Source organism: Pan troglodytes, chromosome 3 (assembly GCF_028858775.2).
Source record: "Pan troglodytes isolate AG18354 chromosome 3, NHGRI_mPanTro3-v2.0_pri, whole genome shotgun sequence".
NCBI lineage: Eukaryota > Metazoa > Chordata > Mammalia > Primates > Hominidae > Pan > Pan troglodytes.
In genome coordinates this window covers 47,437,662-47,462,426 of record NC_072401.2, presented here as the reverse complement: position 1 = coordinate 47,462,426, position 24,765 = coordinate 47,437,662, and the positions used below count along the sequence as shown (strand labels likewise).

At 42.7% G+C, this 24,765-nt stretch overlaps 1 protein-coding gene and 1 long non-coding RNA gene across 3 annotated transcripts in view; both read right to left on the bottom strand.

Moving 5' to 3' along the window:
* The window catches only part of SCD5 (stearoyl-CoA desaturase 5), a 169,477-nt gene that overhangs the window by 55,099 nt on the left and 89,613 nt on the right, over positions 1-24,765 (bottom strand). For both annotated transcript variants that reach the window (XM_001141318.6, XM_517188.8), the window contains exon 2: positions 20,529-20,659. In XM_001141318.6, coding sequence (XP_001141318.1) covers positions 20,529-20,659 — 131 coding nt within the window. The remainder of the gene's footprint in view (positions 1-20,528; positions 20,660-24,765) is intronic.
* LOC107974256 (uncharacterized) lies at positions 10,042-16,139 on the bottom strand. The gene is made up of 2 exons (XR_008547503.2): positions 13,073-16,139; positions 10,042-12,600 (listed from the first exon to the last, which is right to left on the bottom strand). It is a non-coding gene; the product is annotated as an uncharacterized LOC107974256 (long non-coding RNA).

Sequence of the window (24,765 nt, the reverse complement as noted above, 5' to 3'; positions counted from 1 at the left end):
GTGTGTGCCACTCCATCACCTTTGCTGCACGGGAAACAAAAACAATATTGAGGCATACAGAGATGACAAATGCCCATGATGAACTGACTGTCAAGTATGGGTAATCTGTCTGTTCATGTTCCATGTACATATTCTGGTAGGGACATGATGTTGAACTCAGCAGTAATTCCTGAAGCTTAAATACTTAAACATTCAAACAAATCAATTACCAAATTATTGTATTAAATTTGCAACTTAGAGTTTATACTGAATTGTAGGTTCCAGTAGATCACAGTCTTACTCTGCAATCCATTAAAAGTGCACTCTCACCACATGTTAATTGATTATTCCTGATAAAAAATCGGAATACTGAAGGGAGCTACATTAGTTCTAAGAACGCTGGGCATAAATGAGGCACAGGTAGGTGTGCGAGCGAGAGAGGAGTAGGAACAGAACAAATCCGGAGTGTACAGCTCAGGTGGTAGGCTTCATTAGCAGAGACGCCATACTATAGTCCTACTTTGCAACAGAAATATAACTCAAGCCACATAATATAACTAATATTTTCTTAGTAGCCACATTTAAAAAGTGAAATGACCCTTGATTGAACTTGGGCTACAGAAAAAATTAATAAAATAAAAGGTGAAAAGAGACTGGGCACGGTGGCTCATGCCTGTAATCTCAGCACTTTGAGAGGCCGAGGTGGGCGAACCACCTGAGGACAGGAGTTCGAGACCAGCCTGGCCAACATAGTGAAACCCCATCTCGACTAAAAATACAAAAATTAGCCGGGCATGATGGTACGCGGCTGTAATACCAGCTACTCGGGAGACTGAGGCATGAGAATCACCTGAACCTGGAAGGCAGACATTGCAGTGAGCTGAGATCACACCACTGCACTCCAGCCTGGGTGACAGAGCAAGACTCTGTCTCAAAAAACAAAACAAAACAAAACAAAAAACTAAAAACAAAAAAAGTGAAAAGAAACAAGTAAAATTAATTTTAATAATATATTTTACTTAGTGTAACACACCCAAATATTATCATTTCAATGTATAATCAGTATAAAAATTATTGAGATGCTGTACATTATTTTTTTTCTGTACCAAGTCTTAGAGATTTTTCACTTGTAGCACACCTCCAGGGGCTTGCCGCATTTCAAGTGCTCAGTAGCCACACGTAGCTAGTGACTACCACATTGAGCAGTGCAAGTCTAACTCATGGCTTACGCACTTTTTTTTTTTTTTTGAGACAGGGTCTCTCTCTGTCACCCAGGCTGGAGTGCAGTGGTGTGATTATGGCTCACTACAGCCTCAACTACCTGGGCTCAAGCGATTCTCCCATCTCAGCCTCCCCAGTAGCTGGGACCACAGGCACATGCCACTATGCCCAGCTAATTTTTTTATTATTTGTGGGGATGGGGTCTCACTATGTTACCCAGGCTGGTCTTAAACTTCTGGGCTCAAGGGATCCTCCTGCTTCAGTCTCCCAAAGTGCTGGCATTACAGGCATGAGCCACTGCACCCAGCCACTTGCACGCTTTTCAATGTGTGCATTATACTTCAAATTTAAAAGTTTGAAGAATTAAGAATTCAATGCTGCCTACTGGTGAGAATGTGAAATGGGCAGAAAGTTTGTGAAGGGCAAATGAGCACTACATATCAAAAAGCCTAAAATTGTGCATATATTTTAATATAACAATTCACTTTCTGGAGTTTATCTTAAGGAAATCATGGTTGTGTTCAGAGATTTAACCACAAGGATGCTAACTGCAATAAAAACTTGGAAAGACCCTGCATTTCCCCATAACAGGATTTGATTAAATATTTTGTGATAAATTAATTAAATAGTACTTGTGTGTGTATACATATACAATAAAAGCTTATATATACATGAAAGAAATAGTAAGAGAAAAAGCCTTAGTGTTACCTCATGGGAGTGAAATTGGGAGGTAGGAATGAGGAGAAATACTTTTATGCTTGATCCTATACTCTGAAATTATTAGAAAGAATTCTATTAGTGTTGTATTAAAAACTAATTAACAAAAAAAGGCTATTGTAGTATTGACCTAGAAAGATGAAGGTAAAAGTAGTTAAAAGAAAAGTACTTCTTGGCTGGGCGGGGTGGCTCACGCCTGTAATCCTAGCACTTTGGGAGGCCAAGGCAGGAGGATCACTTGAGATCAGGAGTTTGAGACCAGTCTGGCCAATATGGTGAAACCCTGTCTCTACTAAAGGTACAAAAATTAGCTGGGCATGGTGGTGGGCACCTGTAATCCCAGCTACTCGGGTGGCTGAGGCAGGAGAATCGCTTGAACCTGGGAGGCTTAGGTTGCAGGGAGCTGAGATTGTGTCACTGCACTCCAGCCTGGGCAACAGAGTAAGACCTTGTTACAAAAAAAAAAAAAAAGAAAGAAAGAAAGAAAAGAAAGAAAGAAGAAAAGTACTTCTTAAAACACTATGAATCCGTTTTTAATAAAAAATATAAGTTTAAGCATGGGAAAAACAAAAGAAGTATCTTAGCCAAACTGTTTGCAGTGGTTCTCTCTAGGAATTGGGACTGTGGGTGACTCTTTTTATTTTGTCTGTGTTTTGTAAATTTTTATAATAAACAGATTATTCTTTTGTAATACAGGAGAAACAAATTATTTTTGAAAACATTTCTATATTCCTGAATGAAAACAACCCAGCTTCTCCTCGATGAAGCAGTTAAGATTCATCTGGCAATCCAGTCTGTTAATACACCTTTATGTCACCCTTCTTCTATCTTTATTCTCGTTAGCAACTAATCAACCAATCACACGTCAAGTGGTGTGGCAGTGCCCTCGCTTGAACCCATTCTGTATTTTGTGCCTCCATTACTTCACTATCCATGATTGATAACGTCCCTAAATGGGGTCTCGACTGAAACTGTAGAAACTGAAATTGATCATGAGGTGATTTTTCTCCCATGCGCAGCCTTTGAGTGTTATCTGGGACTTGAGCAAAGGTCATCAATCTCAAGAGTCCACCGAAAAGAGGTATGAAGCAACCTGCTCCTTCAGAACTACTCCCCAGCTTCCTTTTATGTTCAAAATAAATTCTTGAATCTAGTCATCTAAATGGCAACAGAGGACACTGTCTTTTAAGGCCCACATAATTTCCACTGGTTAGCAAGATGAAGGCTAAATGTAAACAGCATTTAGCTTGTCCCATTCAGCAGATCTGAAACCAGAATCATTGATTGGTTTTCCCCTAGCCTAGCTGGAAACAGTTGCTTGCTCCCAACCAGACACCAAGATGGTTTTTGTGTCCCTTAATTCAATTTCGTGGCTGTTTAAAGTTCCAGAACAAAAAACTTCCCAAGCAGTCTCAAAACATAGCCAAAGGGAATTCCACTTGTATTCATAACACATCTTTGTTTCCAGTCAGTAGTGAAAAAGAAACCAGGACCAACATGTCAACACGTCAGCCTGAACAGGCAGGTTTTAGAGTAGAAAATATGTGTGTGCATGCATGCATGCACATGTGCATGTGCGTGTGCTTGCGTGTGGTGTGTGTGTGTGTCTGAATGGCATCCTTTCTGGGAAAGGAGCTGTTCTATCAAGAGGGTCAAATAGAAAAAGATACTGGTGGCTCCACTCCTTAGAAACTGTAAGGCTCATTAGAGATAGACCTTATCTCTGTCTCTGGGGTCTAAACTTAATCTCCTCCAGTTCAGATGCCAATTCAAACAGTGAAAAACAATGTTGGGTGCTTTCCCCATTGTTGATACTGGGTCAGTACTTATTTCTCTCCAGATAATAGGCTAATCTGTAAGAATATCCCAGAAAGTCCCCAAGAGTGGCCTGGCAGCAGTCCACACCACCCGGCAAATTGTGGCTTTGAGAGGACAAGTTGCCACCTGCTGCCTTGCCTTCATGTGGCACTTGGTCTACATAGGTCTCAGAAGCTGGGTAAGTGTTGAAAAGTCAACCTTAGTAGTTTAAAAAGTGCCAATAAAACTTAAAGTTTGAAAAAAAGGAAAGAAATGTTTCATATTTTCTTCTATTACTCTTTTGTTTAAATCTCTTAACAACGAGAATGTATTCAAATAAGACTTTTAAAAAACCACATATTTAACACATACTTTTAAAATGGCATAGACAGTCATCTTGGCAAATAAGTTGGTCTTCTGGAAATCTTTCCAATTTGGGCTTTGGAGGGTTTTTGGTCAGTGATGTGACCATTATTCTAGTCTCCTGAACTAGATCTCCTTTATTCCATGAGTTAAAAATTGAGGGGGAAGAAAGGGCCTAGAAAACAATGATAACCCAATAGCAATGAACATATTTAGTTCCCACAACTTGTTTTTAAAATACCATTCTCCACTAAAAGGAATCAGGAGTGTGGAGAAATGGCTGGTGCCAGGACTGGGGTAGGAAAAGTACACGGGGAGCTCAGTATATTTTGTTGTGCCGGAAAGGAAGTGCTTAAAAAATGATGGGGCATGTTGAAATGACAGAGGAGCCACGTGTGGTGGTGTGCATCTGTAATCCCAGCTACTCAGGAGGCTGAGGATTTCAAGACCAGCCTGGGCAACACAGCAAGACACCACACTAAAAAGAAAGAGTTTTTTCTAAATACTAAAAGAAAGAGGCATTTGTAGTGCCTCCCACTGAACAAACTGGGGTAATTTGGTCATTAAAATGAATAATGACAGTAATGGATTATAATCCATGTAATCAAAAAACAGTCAATGGGCTATAAATACATTGGAAAAAGCAAACACTTTTCTTTACAGTAAAATACCAATTGACAAATGTAGAAGAAATAATAGAGTTACAAAATCACCATTTTGCAGCTGTCATGGCAATAACTGATTCAGGCAAGAATTCCCAATGTTTGCTAAAACTATTGGGTAAAAGTTTGATGAAGATAAAATATTCATATAGGCTCATAATCTTTGCATAAATTAATTCAATAATTACAAAATAAAAATAGCAACCTTACAGTGGAGAAACTTAGCAGATGCCACCTTAACCAAATGATCAAAGTTCATACCTCCAATAATGTGACAAAGTGATGTCATGTGCCTCTTTTTCAATGCTGAGGAGGACACAAGAATGCTAATGTAGTACTCCCACCAAAAATGCAGAGTTTGAGCCTCATTATGAAGTAACATGAGCAAACTCAAATGGAGGAACATTCTACAACTTAATTGGCCAGTACATTTCAAAAATATTGATGGCATAAAATTAAAAAAACAAGGAACTATTCCAGATGAATGGAATCTAAAGAGACATTATAACTCAGTGTAATGCATAATCCTCAGTTGGACCCTGAACTATTATAGAATCCTGGATACAGCATTGTATCAACATTAAATCCCTGACTTTGGTAAGTGTATTCTGTCTGTGTGAAAGTGTCTTTGTTATTAGGAAATACACACTGAGGTATTTGGGAATAAAGGGGCATGATGTCTATAACTTACTCCCAAATGATTCATAAAAAAAGAACACGTAAGAATGCACATGCATGTACAGAGGAAAGAGCAAGGGAATAAAGCAAATGAGCAGTACTCTAAGAGTTGGAGAATCTAGGTGAAGGCTATACCCAAGCTCATGATTTTCTGCAACTTTTCTCTAAGTTTCAAAATAAAAGATCTGAAAAAATTATTTCAAAATAAAAGTGAAAGCTAAAAACAAAAATTTCATGGGCAAATGAGCAGTACTCTAAGAGTTGCTGAATCTAGGTGAAGGCTATACACAAGCTCATGATTTTTTGCAACTTTTCTCTAAGTTTCAAAAGATCTGAAAAAATTATTTCAAAATAAAAGTGAAAGCTAAAAACAAAAATTTCATGGTCACTCTTCTTTATAATCTCAGCTTTTCCCCTTCCACTCCATTTCTACTCTACCACCCTTGTTCAAGCTTTTATCAATTTACTTGGATGCTGTAATAACCTTCTAACTGCCTCCCACTTATAGTAATTTTCCTCTCCATAATACATTCGGCATACTGTTAACATCCTCTTTCCATTCATACTCCCCAAAATCTATCATTCTTTTGCTTATTATTTGACAATCTCTGTGTATTACTTTTCTTATAAAATCTAAACTTTTCTTCTTCTTGAAAATCAGACAGGTTTCTTCGGCTGGACTCATTCTTATCTTTCCCATATTTTATCCTTTAATTTGACTGATATTTACTGGCCAGTACACACTAGAAGGTAAAGAACAAACAGGACAATTGAGGCTGTGTCCTCAAAGATTTATAGTTTATGGAGGAGACAAATACTAAATATAAAGTAAGTGAAGTCAACATAAGCGAAATAATTTTAGACTGGGATTAGAGCTGTGAAGCCAATAAAGGAGCTGAACAAAGGAGGACCTTAATATAGGCAAGGCCATTTTTTTTTTGTTTGTTTGTTTTGTTTCGTTTTGTTTTGTTTTTGAGATGGAGTCTCACTCTTGTCATCCAGGCTGGAGTGCAGTGGTGCGATCTTGGCTCACTACAACCTCCATCTCCCAGGTTCAAGTGATTTTCCTGCCTTAGCCTCCCGAGTAGCTGGGATTACAGGCACTCGCCACCACACCCAGCTAATTTTTGTATTTTTAGTAGAGACGGGGTTTCATCATGTTGGCCAGGCTGGTCTCCAACTCCTGACCTCAGGTGATCCACCTGCCTCGGCCTCCCCAAGTGCTGGGATTACAGCTGTGAGCCACTGCGCCTGGCCAGCAAGGCCATTCTTAACTGGGTCATCTTCAGGTTGACAGGAGTTGGAGATGGAAGTGCAGGAGGGAGAGGGGAATTGTCTCAGGTAGAGGGAAGGACTTGGAACAATCGAGGAACTAAGAAAAGGCCATTGTGTAGGTAGCATGGTGCTAGGACAAGCCTGGTATGAGATGAGGTCTAAGACACATTATGCTATAATAAAGAATATATCTGGTCTTTGTGCCTGGTTCTTGGCACAGAGGTTTAAAAACCCTTGGAATTTCCTGATAGGAAATTCCACAACTCTTATCCTAGAGGTGACTTTCATGGGCCCCTAGATAGCCTCAGGATGGGAGCAGATCACCAGAAAGACCAGCCATGTGATTAGAGAGGTGGGCGTCGGCTGCCCAGCAGGGCAACACAAATGTTCCGGACAGAAGCAGAGACCTAGATAGGCTTCTGATGCCCTTGCACCAGCTGGTTTCCTAAAGGGAAGCTGGGGCCATGGTCTTTGGAGGGGTGGTGCTGTAGATCCCGCAGTGCAGTCACATCCAGAGGACTCAGACTACCGATGGCTTCTCTAGCTAGGTGTGTCTGGTGTTACTGGTGGCTAATATTTTACAGACATTCTTCTGGTTTGGAAGGCATTTTGAGTCACCTCTCTTGTAGCAGAGCATAATCATGTTGTCCATGTTGCTGATGGTGAAATTCTGCCCTGAGATCTACATGGCAAAGGAGCTAAACCTAAAATCCTTGGATCTTCACCACTCCTGGCACTGGAGCAGTTTCCTCGGCTATGTGGAGTGTGTCTTGGCCTTTGCCGGCATGGTAGGTTAGATCAGGACCCGTCCATCGGTTGGGGCCTGTTTGTGGAGACTCTGGGCTTCCTGGCCATGCTGACCGACGCCATGATGGACCTGCCCCAGCTCTACTGCAACCACTGCCATGGGTCTTGAGGACATGAGCATCCAGAGCACTCATGAGGACAAGGGCAGTGCCCTCAGGACCACCTACTTCCTGCTGAGAGCTGCTCATGCAGTTCTTGGTCTGCGCCTGCTGCAGGTGCTGGTGGACCTGGCCATCCTGGGGCAGGAGTGCCCTTCACCCACCACCCTGAGAAGCCAGCACCCCACACAACACACCCCACCATGGCCAAAGCACTTCTGAGCTGGCCAGGAAGGAAAAAGATGTGTGACTGCCAGCTGGCGCCTGTTCTCCCTATGTGGGGAGCAGGCATCGCAGCCCCTGAGTGGAGAGGCGGTATCCCGTGTCAGGTTCTCCATCAGCGGCTGCGTGGGGCTCTCAGGGCAGCCAGGCCGACACTTGGCTCACCACTGCTCGGGGGGGCCACAGTGGATTTCACACTCAAGGGCTGGGTCTCCGGTGATTTTAAGGTGATGGAAAAGGCAAGTGTCTTTTCCCACTTCCTCTCAAAAACCACCCAGCCTGAACCTGAGATGTGTTCATAAACACACCAGAAGGCAAACTCCAGTCTGCTGAGGAACAGCAGCCCTCAGGAACCTTCTCCAATCTTATTCAAGTCCTGGCCCCACCCTCTCAGGTCTGCCTTGGCCCACAAGCTGGCTTCCCTGGGGGAGAGGCTGAAGCTGGGGATAAGTAGGATCCACGCGCCAGGGGGACCCAGGCAAGTCTTGAGGCTGGGGCTGGGGAAGCGAGGAGGAGATCCGGTATCAGAAGACCCTGCAAGTCCTGGGAGCAGAGACTTTGGACTCAGTGTGAACCTGATCAGACACCCTGGTTGGATGGGGGTGGCCTCTTCTAACCAGTGGGGTGGGCACAGAGGGCAGGGCCGGGTTTGCTCTGCTCCCGATTGTAGGGATGCAGTGGCACCTGTGCTCTGGGTTTTCTGGCCAGAGCTGGCATCTCAGGGGTCTGCAGAATGAGTGCCTCCTGATACTCGGCTCCAGTGCCTTTGACCTTGCCCAGCAGTGGGGTCTGGATGCCTAGCTTCTAGGCTGGCCTTTTCCTGGAAGATGCTGGTGTGACATCTCTCATTGCCTGTCCCTATTTCCCTAATTATCCCTCACCAATCTTTAAGCCAATCCCTTCAGTCCTACCACTAAATTATATCTTGAATCTGCACACTTCTCATTTTTACCACCTTTTCTAGTTCAAGATCAACTTTTTTCTAGGCTACTGCAAAAGCCTCCTGAACTGGTCTTCCTGATTCAATGCTTGCCCCTCTCTATATTGTAGCCAGAGAGAGCTTATTGGAAATTACTCTCCAGCAAAATAATAAATAAATAAATAAATCAGTGGCTTAGCACTATATTTGGAATGAAATCCAACCTCATTATTATGTTCTAAGGGGCTCTGTGTTGGAACACCCCTGGGGTGAGAGGCAAGCCCATGTCCGAGCCTGGCTGGGCATTGTCCAGAGCAAGCTCAGGGGTGTTCCAGCCAGAGCCTCTGGTTCTCTTTGAGTGCTGGGGTCCCCCAGACAGACACAGAGGTCCTCCTGGGTTCATGGGAAGGCTGAGGGGGCTGAGGGCAGAGGCTGTATAGACACAGCCCTGCCACCTCCCTGAAGAGGACTCCATTTGGGAAGAGTCCTTTTACTCTGGATATTGCACACACCGGCCGGACACAGCTTTGATGCCCGTCGTCCAGGATACAGAGGTGGCCTCCAGTCACAAGAGGGAATGCGGAGGGCAGGGTGCGTGGCACCCTATGCAGGGTCTGGCTGCTGGGATGGCCCATCTCACACTCTGCTACTGCTGTCCTGGGCTCTTGGGTCCGAGGCAACCTCCAGAGCATGGGCAGCAGCCTAGCCGCAGGCGCCTCTGCCACCGTCCTCTGTACACTGTCCACCCAGGCATGTTGGGTCCCACAGTTCTGAGTCTGCTGCCTCTGACTGGTGGGAACCACTGGTCACTCCAAATCCCCACTCCCCACCTTTTCAGTTTAACACAAGCCCACACCGTGCTTAGCAGCCCTGTGCTGACTCCAGGCCCTGGAGTTCTCAGATGCTTGCCCACGGTTCCCACAGGCATCATGTTCCCTTCTGCTGGGCGGAGGGGCCACTTCCCGTGCAGATGTTGACGCTGTCAGTGCCAAAGCTTTATGACTTTAGCATTATTTGCTGTGGCCAGTGGGAAAATGTTCAAAGCTGTTTCCACCTCCTGAGTTTTCCTCAGGAAAACTCTTGAGTATTTGAGTGAGGATCTTGTTCTTAGACCTTTGGCCTGTAAGAGGCTTTGAAAATTTTATTTATTTTTTTAATGAAAGAAGATATCTGTGGTGGTAATTGCCTCCAAATTAAAATGTCACCAATTGCATGCACAGTGACTGACGAATGTTTGTACCCCCACCATGTGGCAACTTTGAATCAATAACTCTTTGCAGATCCAGAAAAAAAAAGAAAATCATAAGAAGAGAAAATATATTTACTATTCATTAAGTGGAAGTGGATCATCATAAAGGTCTTCATCCTTGTCTTCTTCGCATTGAGTAGGCTGAGAGGAGGAGGGGCTGATCTTGCTGTCTCAGAGGTGGTGGAGGCAGAAGAAAATCCATGCATTTAAGTGAAGCTGCGCAGTTCAAACCCATTCTGTTCAAGGGTTAACTGTAATCGTAAGTATAGGACTTTCCTGAGTTCTGCATGTTGTTCTAGTGAATTATCAAACCTAAGGAGATTGTGGAAACCCCCAAACTTATCACTGGTCATTCAGAAGTACAGGTAGCCTGGGGACCCCACTACTGTTCTGCAGCCCTTGCAGCAGGCGTCTGAAGTGGGGACAGCCATGTGGAGCACTCAGCCTTTAACTTGTGGGATCTGATGTTAACCCTGGATGGTTAGTGTCAGAATTACACTGAAGTACACCAACTTGGGGTGGACACAGAGAACTGGTGTGCAAGGCCCTGATCACGCAGGGCCCCATAGAACATAACAGTGAGGTTGGATTTCATTCCAAATACAATGCTAAGCCACTGAAATATTTATTTATTTATTTATTTATTTATTTAGCTGGAGAGTCGTTTAATTTCCAATAAGCTCTCTCTGGCTACAATATAGAGAGGGGCAAGCATTGAATCAGAAGACCAGTTCAGAAGGCTTTTGCAGTAGCCTAGGAAAAAAGTTGATCTTGAACTAAAAGGTGGTAAAAATGAGAAGTGTGCAGATTCAAGATGTAATTTAGTGATAGAACTGAAGGGATTGGCTTAAAAATTGGTGAGCGATAATTAGGGAAATGGAGAAATCATGGATGATACCCAGACTTCTGGTGGGAAAGCTAGGAGAAGAACAGAATTTCGGGGAGAAGGTAGAGTCACAACTTTGATTTGGGGCATGCTGAGTTTGCGAAGCCTAAGTTAGGACATCCAATAAGAGATGTCACATGGGTAGCCAGATTTGTAACACACTATACCCTGTCAGCTTCTTCAATCTGGGTGATTTTCTAACTATGCTGTGACCTTATACAGTATGTTCTAATCATTCCTCTCTCCCTACCTTTGCTCAGATGTTTTCCCTACCCTCCTCTTCTTCTTTGCCTAGACAAATCCTTTTCATGTGCAGCTCAAATCTCCCCTTCTGCAGTAGGCTTTGTCCAATGATCCTAGCCCATATTCAAATTTCTGCAGCCCTAAAAGTCAGTGTGACACTTTTGAGCAATTTAACGCCACGTTGTCTTTTTATAAGAGTCTTTATTGCACACAAGTCTAGCCAGCTCTATCAGATTGTAAGCTCCTCATCCAAGGGCCACTTCTTAGATATTACTTGTGTTCTTCATAAGCACATAGTGGCTTATGCACTTTTAAATGTAGTGGTAATTAAAAACAGCAGATTTACATGAAAAGCTATGAAATATTCAAATGGAAGAAGGTAAAAATAATCAAATGCTTCTGCCTTCTGAAAGAGTTTTTAAAAGCAAAGCTAGAAATTTCCATTTGGCATCTGAAACTCAATAAATATTATCATTAATTAAAACTGCTGATTCAATGACTCCTGTAGACATTGTATCTTTGGAGCGTGATAAGGCATTGAGGCAGCATTCCTGAGATAATCCCGTGACGAGAGCGCTGGCTGGCATTAATGGGAATTGGAACAGGATGATTGAAAAGCCTGAACTTTGATAAACAAGGACCAATGATGAAAAACAATTCAATATCTAATAAAGGGGTGGGGAAGAGGCCACTAACAGAAGGCCTCACTGTATCTGTTAGATCTGTTTCATTTCGTATCTTCATTAATGTCTGGGAACAAGGCTTACACATTTTGTTAATAACATTTCTGATTGGTACTAAATTAGGAGGTGCTGCAGACATCATTGAGGAAAGAGGAATAACACAGATGGATCTAAAGAGGTTAGAAATATGAATAGAAATTATCACAATGAGATTTGATTTCAGAAAAATGCAAATGAAGGCAGCTGGGGGAGAAATCATCCAAAATGCAATATAATCAGTGGGTTGGGAAACCTAGAAAGCAGCAGCATAAGAGTGTCTGGCAGGCTAGCAATGGAATAAAGAATATGCAATGACAATGTGCTGTCTCATCCCACATGGCTGGTGACAGGTACAGGGAGAAATGACTTGTCAAGGAATTGCATTGCAATACAGTCTTCTTCAATGTCCATAAACATTTTTGGAGATGGTTTGGGAAAATAAACAAAATAAGCTCAGACATTTGGGCCTTAGTTTATTCAGCTGTTAGAAAAGAATTAGACTCGTGGCTTCTAAGGTTCCCCAATTCTAACCTCCTGTGATCCCAGCTCTAACCTTCTGTGGTTCTAAGACAAAGAAAGGTCGCGAGAAAATACATGATTAAGGAGGTTCACTGTGTGCAGCACTTCTAAAGATCTTTAGGAAAAGAAGACAGGATGAAACGCAAAGCTTGAAAATATGTTTCCAAATAGATTCCCAGTTGACAGGACTGCATGCGGAATTCACCTTCAAAACAGTGTCTTTCTTCCAATACAGATGCCGGGCTAAATTAACATAAAATCTGATAGTTATTTGTTTACAAAAATTATCTCTACCAATTATTTCTTTAAATAAAAACTCTTTAAACTATTGTGGTTTTTTTGGTTTACAAAAATCTAATCGCCTTAAAGTGGTTAGAAATATATCCACTGTACAAAGCAGGTAAGATCTGCATTAAAGAGTTCCCACCGTATCTGGAGATGGTGCTGTGAGAAACAGACTAGCCCTGTTGGTTGGTCTGTTCATCTGTCTAATTACCCTCTTGCTCAGACTGTCACATTTTCATCCCCTTGAGGTTCATTTTCTTAGATGATTTCTCTCATCTCACCTACTTTCACTGACCTAGATCCCCAACAAGTAAGCAAGTAAGGCATCTTAGGGGTGGGGAAATTTTATTTTCTACCTTAATAGGTTCATTTTTGTTGGTAGAAAGTATAATTAATCCTGCCAGGTAAGTGCAGAAAGAAAATGCCGTACCCCACGCAGCAGCCTCTGGAGAGTTTCCTGGTTTCCTTTCTCTCTCTCTTTCTTGCTCTTTCGCTCACCTGCTAGGCCACCTCCCACCTGCACCACTTTGTCGGAGTATTCCGCATAACGGAAGGGGTTACAATGCAGCATGCATGGAATGGCAATGCTTTAATGAATTGATAAATCACCGTCTTCACTGCTTAGAGACGACCAAGCTATTTGCTCTTTTCACATGACTTCCAAATGTTCCAAATGTGCCCTGGATGGTGAAATGCTGTGGAAGAAGATAATGTGAGGCATGATGTGCAAATCTCACCTTCCAAAATCACACCAGGAAAAGCTGTCAGGGCATCTGGGTCAGGACCACTTCTGCTGCTGCCTGTTTACATGGAGGAGAAAACCAACAACACCCACCCATCTTGAAAGGAAGAGGGCAAACCTGTTTCTGATGTGCAGAAGAAAAGTTGTGCATCTGAAGCTTAGGCTCATGGCTAGGAAAGGTGGCAACACTGAAACAGGATTTCTGAAGGGAGACTTAGAACCCACAGAGAGCCACATAAGGTTAAGGATTCCTGAGCTGCACTTAAGTTCTGGTGTTTTGTTCTCTTCTACACAACCGCCACTGCATGCTGCTGCTAACAGCATGAGCTGTACTTGAGGGTGCTGCCTCGCACACAAGTCTCCCTCCTTGACATGCACACCCCCCAGAGACCCAGCCTTGGGGGATGGTCTATTATCCTGAAACAGGCGCAAACTCTTTGGGGTCTCCTGACTGTGGTCTGAGGCTTACTCAAGCCATGGAAACGCATGAGGCCATGTCACTCCCTGCCTAAGACCTGGCAGTGCCTTCCTGTGATATGTAGAACAATATCTGAACTCTGCCTGACAGAGCCTTGCACTGATGTGGCCCCCATCCCCCGCTCTGGCCTTGCACTCACATGGACCAGCCACGCTGGCCATCTTTCTGCTCCTTGGACACAGCATCCTCGTTCCTGCTTTTGCTTTGACTCCTCCCTCTGGATGCTCTTCCTCTACCCTCCTCTCCTTCAGGTCTCAGCACTAATGCCACCTCCTCAGCAAGGTCTTCTCTGACCACACTTTGTAAAGATGCCCCACCTTGGGCCTCTATGTGATGTTACTCTGTTTAATTCTTTATATCCTTCTCTCTCTGAATACATTTGTTTGTTCATTTGCTCACATGTTCATTTGCTGTCTCTCCTACTGTAATATACACGTTATGAGGACAGGGACCTTGTCTGTCTTGTTCTCCTGTGCCTAGAACAATGCTTAACACATGTGTTTGCTGAATGAAAGGATAAATGTGCATTTGGACACTGGGAGAGGCACTACAGCAGGGGTCCGCAACCCCCGGGCCACGGACTGGTATGAGAATCTAATGATGAATGTTATGTATTCGAATCATCTTAAAACCATCCCCCCACCCTGCCATCTATGGAAAAATTGCCTTCCATGAAACTGGTCCCTAGTGCCATAAAGGCTGAGGACTACTGCATTACAGCACAGCAGTAAGAGGGTGACTTCTGGAGTCCAGATGCTTACATTGAAACCCCTCTTCTGTCACATAAATCCAAATGTCCTTGGATAGGTTACATAACCACTTTTCTGTTTTCTCGCCTATCAAATGAGGAAAATAATAGTACCTACTTTGTAGGGGCATTATCAATGACTTTTTTTTTTTTTTGAGACAGAGTCTTGCTCTGTCGCCCAGGCTGGAGTGCAGTGGCACAATCTCAACTCACTGCAACCTCCACCTCCCAGGTTCAAGCGATTCTCATGTCTCAGCCTCCCAAGCAGCTGGGACTACACGCACACGCCACCATGCCTGGCTAATTTTGTTTTTTGTTTTTTTTTTTTTGAGACAGTTTCAGCCTTGTTCCCCAGGCTGGAGTGCAATGGCCCAATGTCTCATGCCTGTAATCCCAGCACTTTGTTATTTTATTTTATTTTTTTGAGATGGAGTCTCCCACTGTCACCAGGCTGAAGTGCAGTGGCACAATCTCAGCTTACTGCAACCTCCACGTCCCAGGTTCAAGCGATTCTCCTGCCTCAGCCTCCCAAGTAGCTGGGACTACAGGTGCATGCCACCACGCCTGGCTAATTTTTGTATTTTTAGTAGACACGGGGTTTCACCATGTTGGCCAGGATGGTCTCGATCTCTTGACCTCGTAATCCGCCTGCCTCGGCCTCCCAAAGTGCTGGGATTATAGGCGTGAGCCACCACACCTGGCCCAATCCCAGCACTTTGGAAGGCCAAGGCAGGTGGATCACTTGAGGCCAGGAGTTTGAGACCAGCCTGGCCAACATGGTGAAACCTTATCTTTACTAAAAATGCAAAAACAAGCTGGGTTTGGTGGCGCGCACCTGTAATCCCAGCTACTCGGGTGGCTTAGGCACGAGAATCTCTTGAATCTGGGAGGCAGAGGTTGCAGTGAGTCGAGATCACACCACTGCATTACAGCATGTGCAACAGAGTGGGACTCCATCTCAAAAAAGATAAAAAAGAAAAACAAAATATTTAAGTAATAATGGCTGAGAATTTTCCGAATTAATGACAAGCACCAAACCATAGATCCAGGACACTCAGAAAACTCCAAGCAGGATACATACCAAAAAACCCTACACCTAGGGTTTACACCATGCCCAGCTAATACTTAGGTATTATCATATTCAAACTGCAGAAAATCAAAGACAAAGAGAAAATCTTGAAAGAATCCAGAGTGGAAAAAATCCCTCCTTACCTATAAAGGAGTGAGGAGAAGAATTATACCAGGTTTCTCTTCAGAAACCAGCAAGCAAGAAGGAGTGAAATAAAATATTTAAGTGTTGAAAGAGAAAAATCCACCCACCTAGAATTCTGTACTCAGCAAAATTACTCTTCGAAAATGAAGTAGAAATAAAGACTTTCTCAAGCTGGGTGTGGTGCTATGTGCCTATAGTCCTAGCTACTAGGGAGGCTGAGGTGGGAGGGGCGCTTAAGCCCAGGAGTTCAAGGCTGCAGTGAGCCATGATTGCTCCACTGCACTCCAGCCTGGGTGACGGAGTGAGACCCTGTCTCTAAAAAAAAAAAAAAAAAAAGACATTCTCAGACAAACCAAAATTGAGGGAATTTGTCACCAGTAAAATAGAAACTTTTATTATTCTTATTCTTAATCTAACACATAACAATTTGTTCAAAATAAGAATAGTAACAATTTGTTTAGTGATTACAGCTTATGGATACGTAAAATGAATGACAACAATGTCGTAAAAGACAGGAGGGAGAAATTGGGAATACACTGTTAGAAAGTCCTTGTGCTACTGCAGGTACTATTATGAAGTGGTACAGTGTTATTTGAAAGTGGGTTTCGATTAGTTGTAAATGTATATTGCAAATTCTAGGGCAATCCATAAAAATTTTTAAAAAGAAGTATAATTCATATGTTAAGAGAGGAGAGAAAACAGACTTACACAAAATGGTCCATTAAAACCACATAAAAATAGAAAAAGAGTAGAATACACAAATAAAAAGTAAGAAAAAGAGCAGCAAATGGTAAACAGAAACTTGGTAGATATTGACCCAACTATATCAATAATTGGTAACTTGGTAGGTATTAGTCCAAGTATATCAATAATTACTTTAAGTGTGAATGGTCTAAATATACCAATTAAAAGACAGACTGTCAGAGAGGATTAAAAAAAAAAAAAGACTAAACTCTATGTTGTTTAGAAATCATGCTGTAGGACAGCACATAAGAATATCCAGTGGGTGGCCTGAATCAGGACAGTGGGGTTTCAGTCTGTCTATCCACTAATTAGCTGTGTGAACTTCGAGAAGTCACTGGTATTCTCTGTTTACTCCTCTGTAAAATATGAGAATTTAAGCTAAATCCCTTTAGTTCTCTTCCAGCTCTCAATCCAATGCCTCATTACCATGACTTGATAAGGAAATATGAGCCACGAGGGAGTGGGCTGAAGCATCTAGTAGGTGCTTTTGGTTGGACTGGGTCTGTGAGAGACCCAGATGTAGCCAGCAGAAGCAGATGCATGAGCGTGACAGCACAAATCTGAATCCTGGCTCTTCCTTGTGAAAACTTAACTCTTGGAGAACAGGCATCTCTCACCTGGGTCCATCTTTGACTTGGAGCAAATTATAAGGAAGTTGCAAGCAGTCTTTAGGTTGACTTCACCCTACTGGCAAGGAAGGAGGATAGACCATAGAGGAACTCAGGAGATCTTTGCTGAATACAAGCGTTCAGGTTCAGAGGGGACAGAGGATTTTATAGCTCCTTATCAGGCATTCCTGCCCCATCATCATCTTTTTTTTTTTTTTTTTTTTTTTTTGTGAGATGGAATCTCACTCTGTCGCCCAGGCTGGAGTGCAGTGGTGTGATCTCATCTCACTGCAACCTCTGCCTCCCGAATTCAAGTGATTCTCCTGTCTCAGCCTCTCAAGTAGCTGGGACTATAGGCATGCACCACCATGCCCAGCTAATTTTCGTATTTTTAGTAGAGACGGGGTTTTGCCATGTTGGCCAGGCTGCTCTCGAACTCCTGATCTCAGGTGATCCACTCGCCTTGGCCTCCCAAAGTGCTGGGATTACAGGTATGAGCCACCACGCCCAGCCCATCATCGTTTTTTTAGACTAAAAGTATCTCCACCTTTCCTACTATTGCATCTCAGCCCCATACATACATCTTCTATAGAAGAAAAAGAAAAGGAGTTTAAAATGTTTAAGTCTCAACGTTAAGAACACTGTTCTTCATGCTCAAGGTCTTGTTTGTAGCATCTAGCAAAAGCCCTGCTGATCCCAAACAGAGACAGCTATGGCATGACTTGTCCATTTTGGCCAATGGCATGACCATTCTGGTGAAGTAGAGAAGAGAGAGAATCTTTGAAACTATCTTTAAAAACCCATGGATTATCAAAGGGAAACTAAATCAATGACGGCATTAAGTCAGGGTTGTAAGTCACCATCCTACACTGGCAGATCATAGCATTTTTTCACTTCCCCAGGTTGTTCTCCTCATAGGGTTAAGTGGTTTAAATAAAATTGTTCTAGACACTGACTAGTTCTAGTTCTGTTCTAGTTCTCTCCCACTGACACAGTTCTGCATGTTATGGAAACTGGCCCTAATCTGATCTTAGAGAGGTACCTTCCACCTAGGTCTAAGTGACATTGTTATAAAACCCCAGGTCCATGAAACACTGAAATTTCCACTGGGAAACTTTGGGGATTCTAATATCCTACTAGACAGAAAAGCTCCATGAAGGCGAGGCTTGTGACTCTTTGCTCATTGTTATTCTCACTGTGCCTTCTCAGTGTCTGCCACACAGTAGGTACTCAATAAGTATTCGTTGAATGAATTTTAAAAATCCACTACAAATGTGGGCCTTGAAAAAGTATGCATAGTTCAAATTTGATGGTTTCTAAAACTACATTTTAAAGCTGTTCATTTATTTTTTTATTTACCTAACAATCATTAATTGTTTTCTATATGACAGACATTAGCATACAGAAACCAATTAAACAATATATCAATTCTCATAAAAGAGAAGGGGAGAACAATATTCACCGATTGCTACTATAAGCTTGGTACTTTTTATTCATTATTTTATCTTCCTAGCAACTCTGTGAGGCAAATATTATTATCCTCCCCTTGCAGATAAAGGAACTGATACTTGCAGAAAGGCTCACATCTAGCAAATGGCAGAGCCAAGAATTTATTCTAGGACCTGGGTACTTCCATCTACAGTGTACTTTCTCCCTAAAATAAATTTAAAATCACAGTCTAATATTCTGTTATGTGGTGTTTTGTTAAGAAAACTTAGGTTTTCAAATTTTGAGTTATAAACAAGTAGTTTCATGAGAAAAAAAAATCAGAGTTTTAGGCTTCAGCTACAAGTTATTTATCTTTGAAAAAAAGTCCAATAATAGAAATGTTTTATAACTACATGAGTGTGTCATTGGAGGCTATAAAGAAAGAATTGCTTGAACACAAGAAATGAAAATTATCAAGTTAGGTCCTCAACGTCATCTAAGACCTAAGTCAATTATTATTTTGAAAGCACAACACTGAAATAAGATGGCTGAAGTCAAAATAAAGTGCAGCATAGTTCACACTGCCAGTGGTGAACAAATGAACATGGAACCAGGAAGCTGCCCACTGCTCCCTTATGCTTAATAGCTTATTTCCTAGGACCTCAGTACTAATACCTGATGTGCTTGAATTACAAGCAGTATATATACACACCACCAATTGTGTTTCCTAATTGACCTATTGTGTTATATCCTATTTACCTTATGAAAAGTCAAACTGTGTGAGAGATGCCTAAAATAAGGAAATGAATTCTGAGCTACAAGAGCACTTAGTGAAATATTCCGCATCAGGTTGTCTCGTAGGAGTGGAAGGCCCATGGCAGAGGTGGCCACATGAGCTGTGTGTCTGAGGGCCACAGGGAAGCTCCTGGGTCACCCGTCTCCCTGGACTCTAGAGCACTTTTCGCAATCACCATTCCTTCCCAATGAGTGAAAATGCACGGGGCCCGGAATCATCTACACTCATAATGTGGGCAGAAATTTTGAAAACAAGTTGTTCTCACTCAGATTAGGAATTGGGAAAACAGAGATCCATGACCAAACCAAAAGTACCCAAGGAAAGTACCCAAGGAGGTGGGGAATGGTCTAGGACTGGAATAGTCTTAAAGAATATGGCCCAATCCTACTGCAGTGATGACCGTCTCTTACATTTTTATAGCTCCCTGCAGTTTTCATTGATTTTATAACAACCCTGAGAATGAAGTTTTGTTCTTCTTTTTACAGATAAAGAAACGGAAGTTGAGGAAGTGATTCACAGCTAGCACCCAACAGAGTAAAATCCCCGCGTCTTCAAACTTCAGATGGAATAGTCTTTCCACCATGACCTCGCAGGGCAACCTCGGGACTAGGCGTTGTAAGAGCAATGACTTGGAGTCAGGCTGGCCTGCATTTGCCTAGCCCTGAATGTACTGCTTTTTAGGCATATGATTTGGGCAGGTTCTTTAACCTCACTGAACCTCATTCTCCTCATCTGTAAAATGGGACACATGTAACATCTAGCTCACAGGGCTACTGTGCGGATCAAATACTATATGCATACCAGTGTGCTTATCACAGAACTTGGCTCCTGGTTAGGGCTGGAAAAATGTTGAGGCTTTCAGGGTATGTTCACAGCATGGGCTCTGGATAGAGGAGTCTCCTTTCCCCTCAGTAGTTCAGCATGCCTTAGGGCACAAAACCCCCCCAGGGGACATTTTACTGTATCTAAAAGCTACAAAGAGATAAAAACTTGGGACAGACTGGGTGTGCTTGGGGCCTGAACACTGAGTCTAGGACAGGGGTGGAGGGGTGTCAGCCCATCTTTCCCCTCCTCCCATACTGCCATCTGCACTGGGTCTCCCAACACAGAGAGGACCCTCCATCCTCACCTGGAAAGCCATGGAGTTGGCGACAGCCAGAAATATCCTCAGAGGCAGCTTGGCCCGGTAGGACCTGTGGCTCCACAAGCGATGGGCACCAGCTGTCACACCCAGAGCGGCCAGGAGGAAGCAGAAGTAGGCTGCAAGACACAAGCAGGGACAATGTCAACAATGGTCCCTGAGCTTTCAAACACCCCCCATGCTTTTTCTCTCCTGAACAGGGACACACGTGAAATGGTGTCAGGGGAGAAATCTGCAACATGAAGAATCAATAACTTGAGAGGAGGCAGCCTTTTTATTGATTTGTAGCATCCCAGTACCATGCATAAGCAGAGAACTTTCTTCAGCAAACTTTGACCTTTGAATATCCTTCCCTACAGCAAATCTTTTATTTGCTAATGTTTCTTGCCAGTCTTGATGCAAAGTCACAACCATGTCAATGTACATTTGCAATTCAATTTCACACATACACTCTCGGCAGGGTGGAGATTGAGCTCTACCTCACCTCTTAATTGGCACCCATGACAGGGTGAGTGTTATGTGAAGAGCATATTTCTAAGTGGCAGTGCCCATTATTGGTATCAATAAACATATTTAAAGAGAGCACAATATTACATCTTCCAGAAGTGTTTGACTGATCTTGATCTCAATCTATATTTATTTGGTTCTAAAAACAAGATTTACCCTTAACTCTAAGAATAAACGGTCCCTGAATACATGTGGTTTTCATGAACATGACAAATCATTCCTTACTTGAAAGGTTAAAAGCAAAACACAAACAACAATCTGCCCACAAATCACAGAAAGCTGCAGTAAATAAAAAGCTCTGGCCTCCTTTGTTATTGTAATTTAACCTTGGTCATGAGTCCATGAAATGGACAGTCATTTTCCTTGTCATCCCTGGCCTTCTTATCTCTATTAACATTTTTTTTTCAACTATCAAGTAGTCAGGGAACAAGTAAAATCTAGAATGGAAAAATTCAATGTGATTCTATTTTGCCAGTAGGCTGGACCTTGGGTGCAATAAAATTAATTCCAAGACTCCATGAAAAACATTGGCTAAAAAAGGATCACTCTAATCCACATTTCCCAGTCAGACCTTTACCACAGACATTGTCTTGTCCTTTTGGGAATCTCCAATAATTTAGGGATCACTTGCATGGTTGTCTGTCTATCCCTATGGCACCAACAATGGTTCACAGCAGCGCCTGTACTGTGCAGTAGTGGCTGTCGGTTTCCCATGGTCCTTCTTCTAACAACTGGAATTTGGCCATGTGACCTGGCCCTGGCCTAGTATACTGCCCTGTCTTCACAGACATGAGAATAAACACCTGAGCCAATCCTTTTCCCTCTTCTGGCTCAAAGCCTAAGCTGGGGTTTACCAAAGATTACATATTACCAAGCTGAGAAAACCTGATTACAATAGCAAATCTTGAGGCCAAGGAAGTGAGACATGAAGACAATGAAGATGCCCACAAGAGCTAAACCTGCCTTGAGCCACTGGTTGCTGACCTAGGAGCTCTGTCATTCTTCTTTTGATCCTGGGAGCCTCCACAGTGTGTCCTAGTTACCAGAGCCAACAGACTTCATTTTCTTGCTTAATCTAGCTTGCACTGGATTTCTGACGCTTAAATTCTGCTGAAGCTCTTGGGAGGAAACTAACCCTCTGGTCATGACCCAAATGAGGAGAAAACACAAAAAGCCTGGGCTGAATGTGAGGATTCATGGGCTGTCCCATTAACAGGATTCAGTTTTCCTATTTTGACAGTGCTAATTCTCTGTTCTTAATTTCTCTTCTATGATCCTTGTGGAGACTCATATTCAAACAAGTGTTCAGATGGATGCTTACTAGCTGCATCTGAGGTAATGAAATATTCAGACAAAGAACTTGTGACTTTGAGGAGATAAAAGGAGTAATGGGTAATGCCAAATACTTTACCAAGTAGCTCATACCTCACAGAGAAAGGTGCTAAATCAATAGAAACCAGAATCACAAAATGACAGAATTATAAGCAACAAACAAGTATGGCAGTCTGGATGCAAACAAGAGTCATTGATTCTGGTTAGCTCAAGCCAAAAACAAAAACAAAAGCAGGAATTAAAAAATATATGGAGCAGCCTAGAGAACTCACGGACGGTCCTGCAGGACAGGCTACTATGCCACCTCCAAGATGGTCCATGTGCTCCCCACCTTCTGGCATGCATGGCCTTGTGTAGTCTCTTCCCTATTAGTAACTTGCTTCTAACCAAGAGAATATAGCAATATTGAGGGAATATCAGTTCCACGATTAGTTTACAAAAGATTGTGACTTCTGTTTTGCTAGCAGATTCTCTCTTGAGCTGGCTTTGATAAAGCAAGCTGCCATGTTGGGGAGGCCCATGTGGCAAAGAATTGAGGATTCCTCCAGCCAACAGCCAGTAAGGAAATGAGGCCCCCAGTCCAACAGCCCTCAAGGAACCAAATCCTACCAACAACTACATGAGTGAGCTTGGAAGCAGATCCTTCCTCAGTTGAGCCTTCAGGCAAGATTGTAGCCCTGACCAACACACTGCAGCCTCGTGGGAGATCTTGGGGCAGAGGATCCAGCTAAGCTGTACCTGGACTCCTGTCCCACAAAAACTGTAAGAAAATAAATATGTTTTGTTTTACACTACTAAATTTGGGGGTAATTTGTTATGCAACAATAGATAACTTGAATACAAAACATAAGCAGGAACCTTTCATTCATGGAAGGAAGGTACATCTTAAATCCTGATTGTAGAATAGTTTATCATCTATAGGGAAAGTAAACAGGCTGGTGTTGCATGGGGTAGGGGGCGGAGGCAAGGGGAAGAAGGGAGTGGCTGCTAATGGGTTCTATGAATAAAAATGTTTTAAAATTTATTTTAGGGCCAGTTGCACAATTCTGCAAATATACTAAAAACAAATGACTTGTATACATTAAATAGGTGAGTTGTACAGTATGAGTTATAGCTCAAAAATCCATTATTTAAAGAAACAATTACTGAGTTCCCATTGGATTTTGTTATTATATATATTTTCTTACTGTAAAATAAAATAGACCCGTCCCAAAACAGAACAAAGCAATCAAAAACCAACCATTGGCCTAGGATGCTCCCACAGGCATCACCACCCCTAGATACTTGCCACCACCAGACATGTGTCATAACTTGGACCCTTGAATCTTCCACAGAGGCCAAGAAGAGCCTCTGTTTGACCCTATACCTATGCCTGAAGCTATCAAGACCACCCAGGATTCCAAGGCAGAAGTACCTTGTTGCCCATGCTTGCACCACAAGCCCAAGATCTAGCAGCCAGGGATGGGAAGAGGCAGAGTCCAGAGCTCGTTTGGCTTCTGTGTGGAAGGCACAACCTCCTATCTGTCCTGATTTCCCTATTTGGTACATTGTTTTGATAATGACTGTAGTGACCCCCTCCTGACTATATGACAGAGAACAGTCCTAGAGGGATGCTAAAAAGCAAAAGTTAAAACTCCCTTAATCCTGGACCTGATCAGAGAAAGAGATGGACAGCCCCCTTCAAGAGCCATCCCTGAGTGCTCGACAGAAGGAAGCACTTGGCCGAGCTCTCTAACCCTCGCTTATAATCTGTATCTCTATAGCATCAGAGTGAACATTAATAAATAATAATAATAATAGCTACTATTGACTGAGAGCTTTCTATGTGCCAGGCCCTCTTTAAGTACTTTATACATAGTAACTCATTTAATACTCACCACAAGTGTAGGGGGTAGGTGCCATTATGATCTCCATCTTATAGATGAAGAAAACTTGACAGTGATAGAGCCAGGATACAATCTAAGGCAGGAAGAGCCCACATCTAAATGCCCCTGCTGATTGCCTGTGCCCTGGAAGCAGAGTTCATCCTAGCAGGAGGAACTTGAATGAATCACGTCCTTTTAGCCAGCTCAAAACAAAATCTGAAAGTCAAAATTCTGGTTTTCCTTTATGCCCTTCCAAGTTACTCCCTTCCCTGTAATACCTACACCATCATTCTGCATACCATTCAGCCTCGGCTTGTCATAAACATGAGTGCCAGTTTATGAGACTTTATGAGATAGTTTCATTGAGCTGCTATTATGTACCAGCCACTGAGCTCAGAACTGGGAGTTTAACAGGAGTTTGAAAAGTAAGTTACTTGCTATATAATGACAAAGTATGGAAAGTGCTACAGAGCAAATGAACAGAATAATATAAGAGAGATCAAAAAGTGGATAATTTAGTT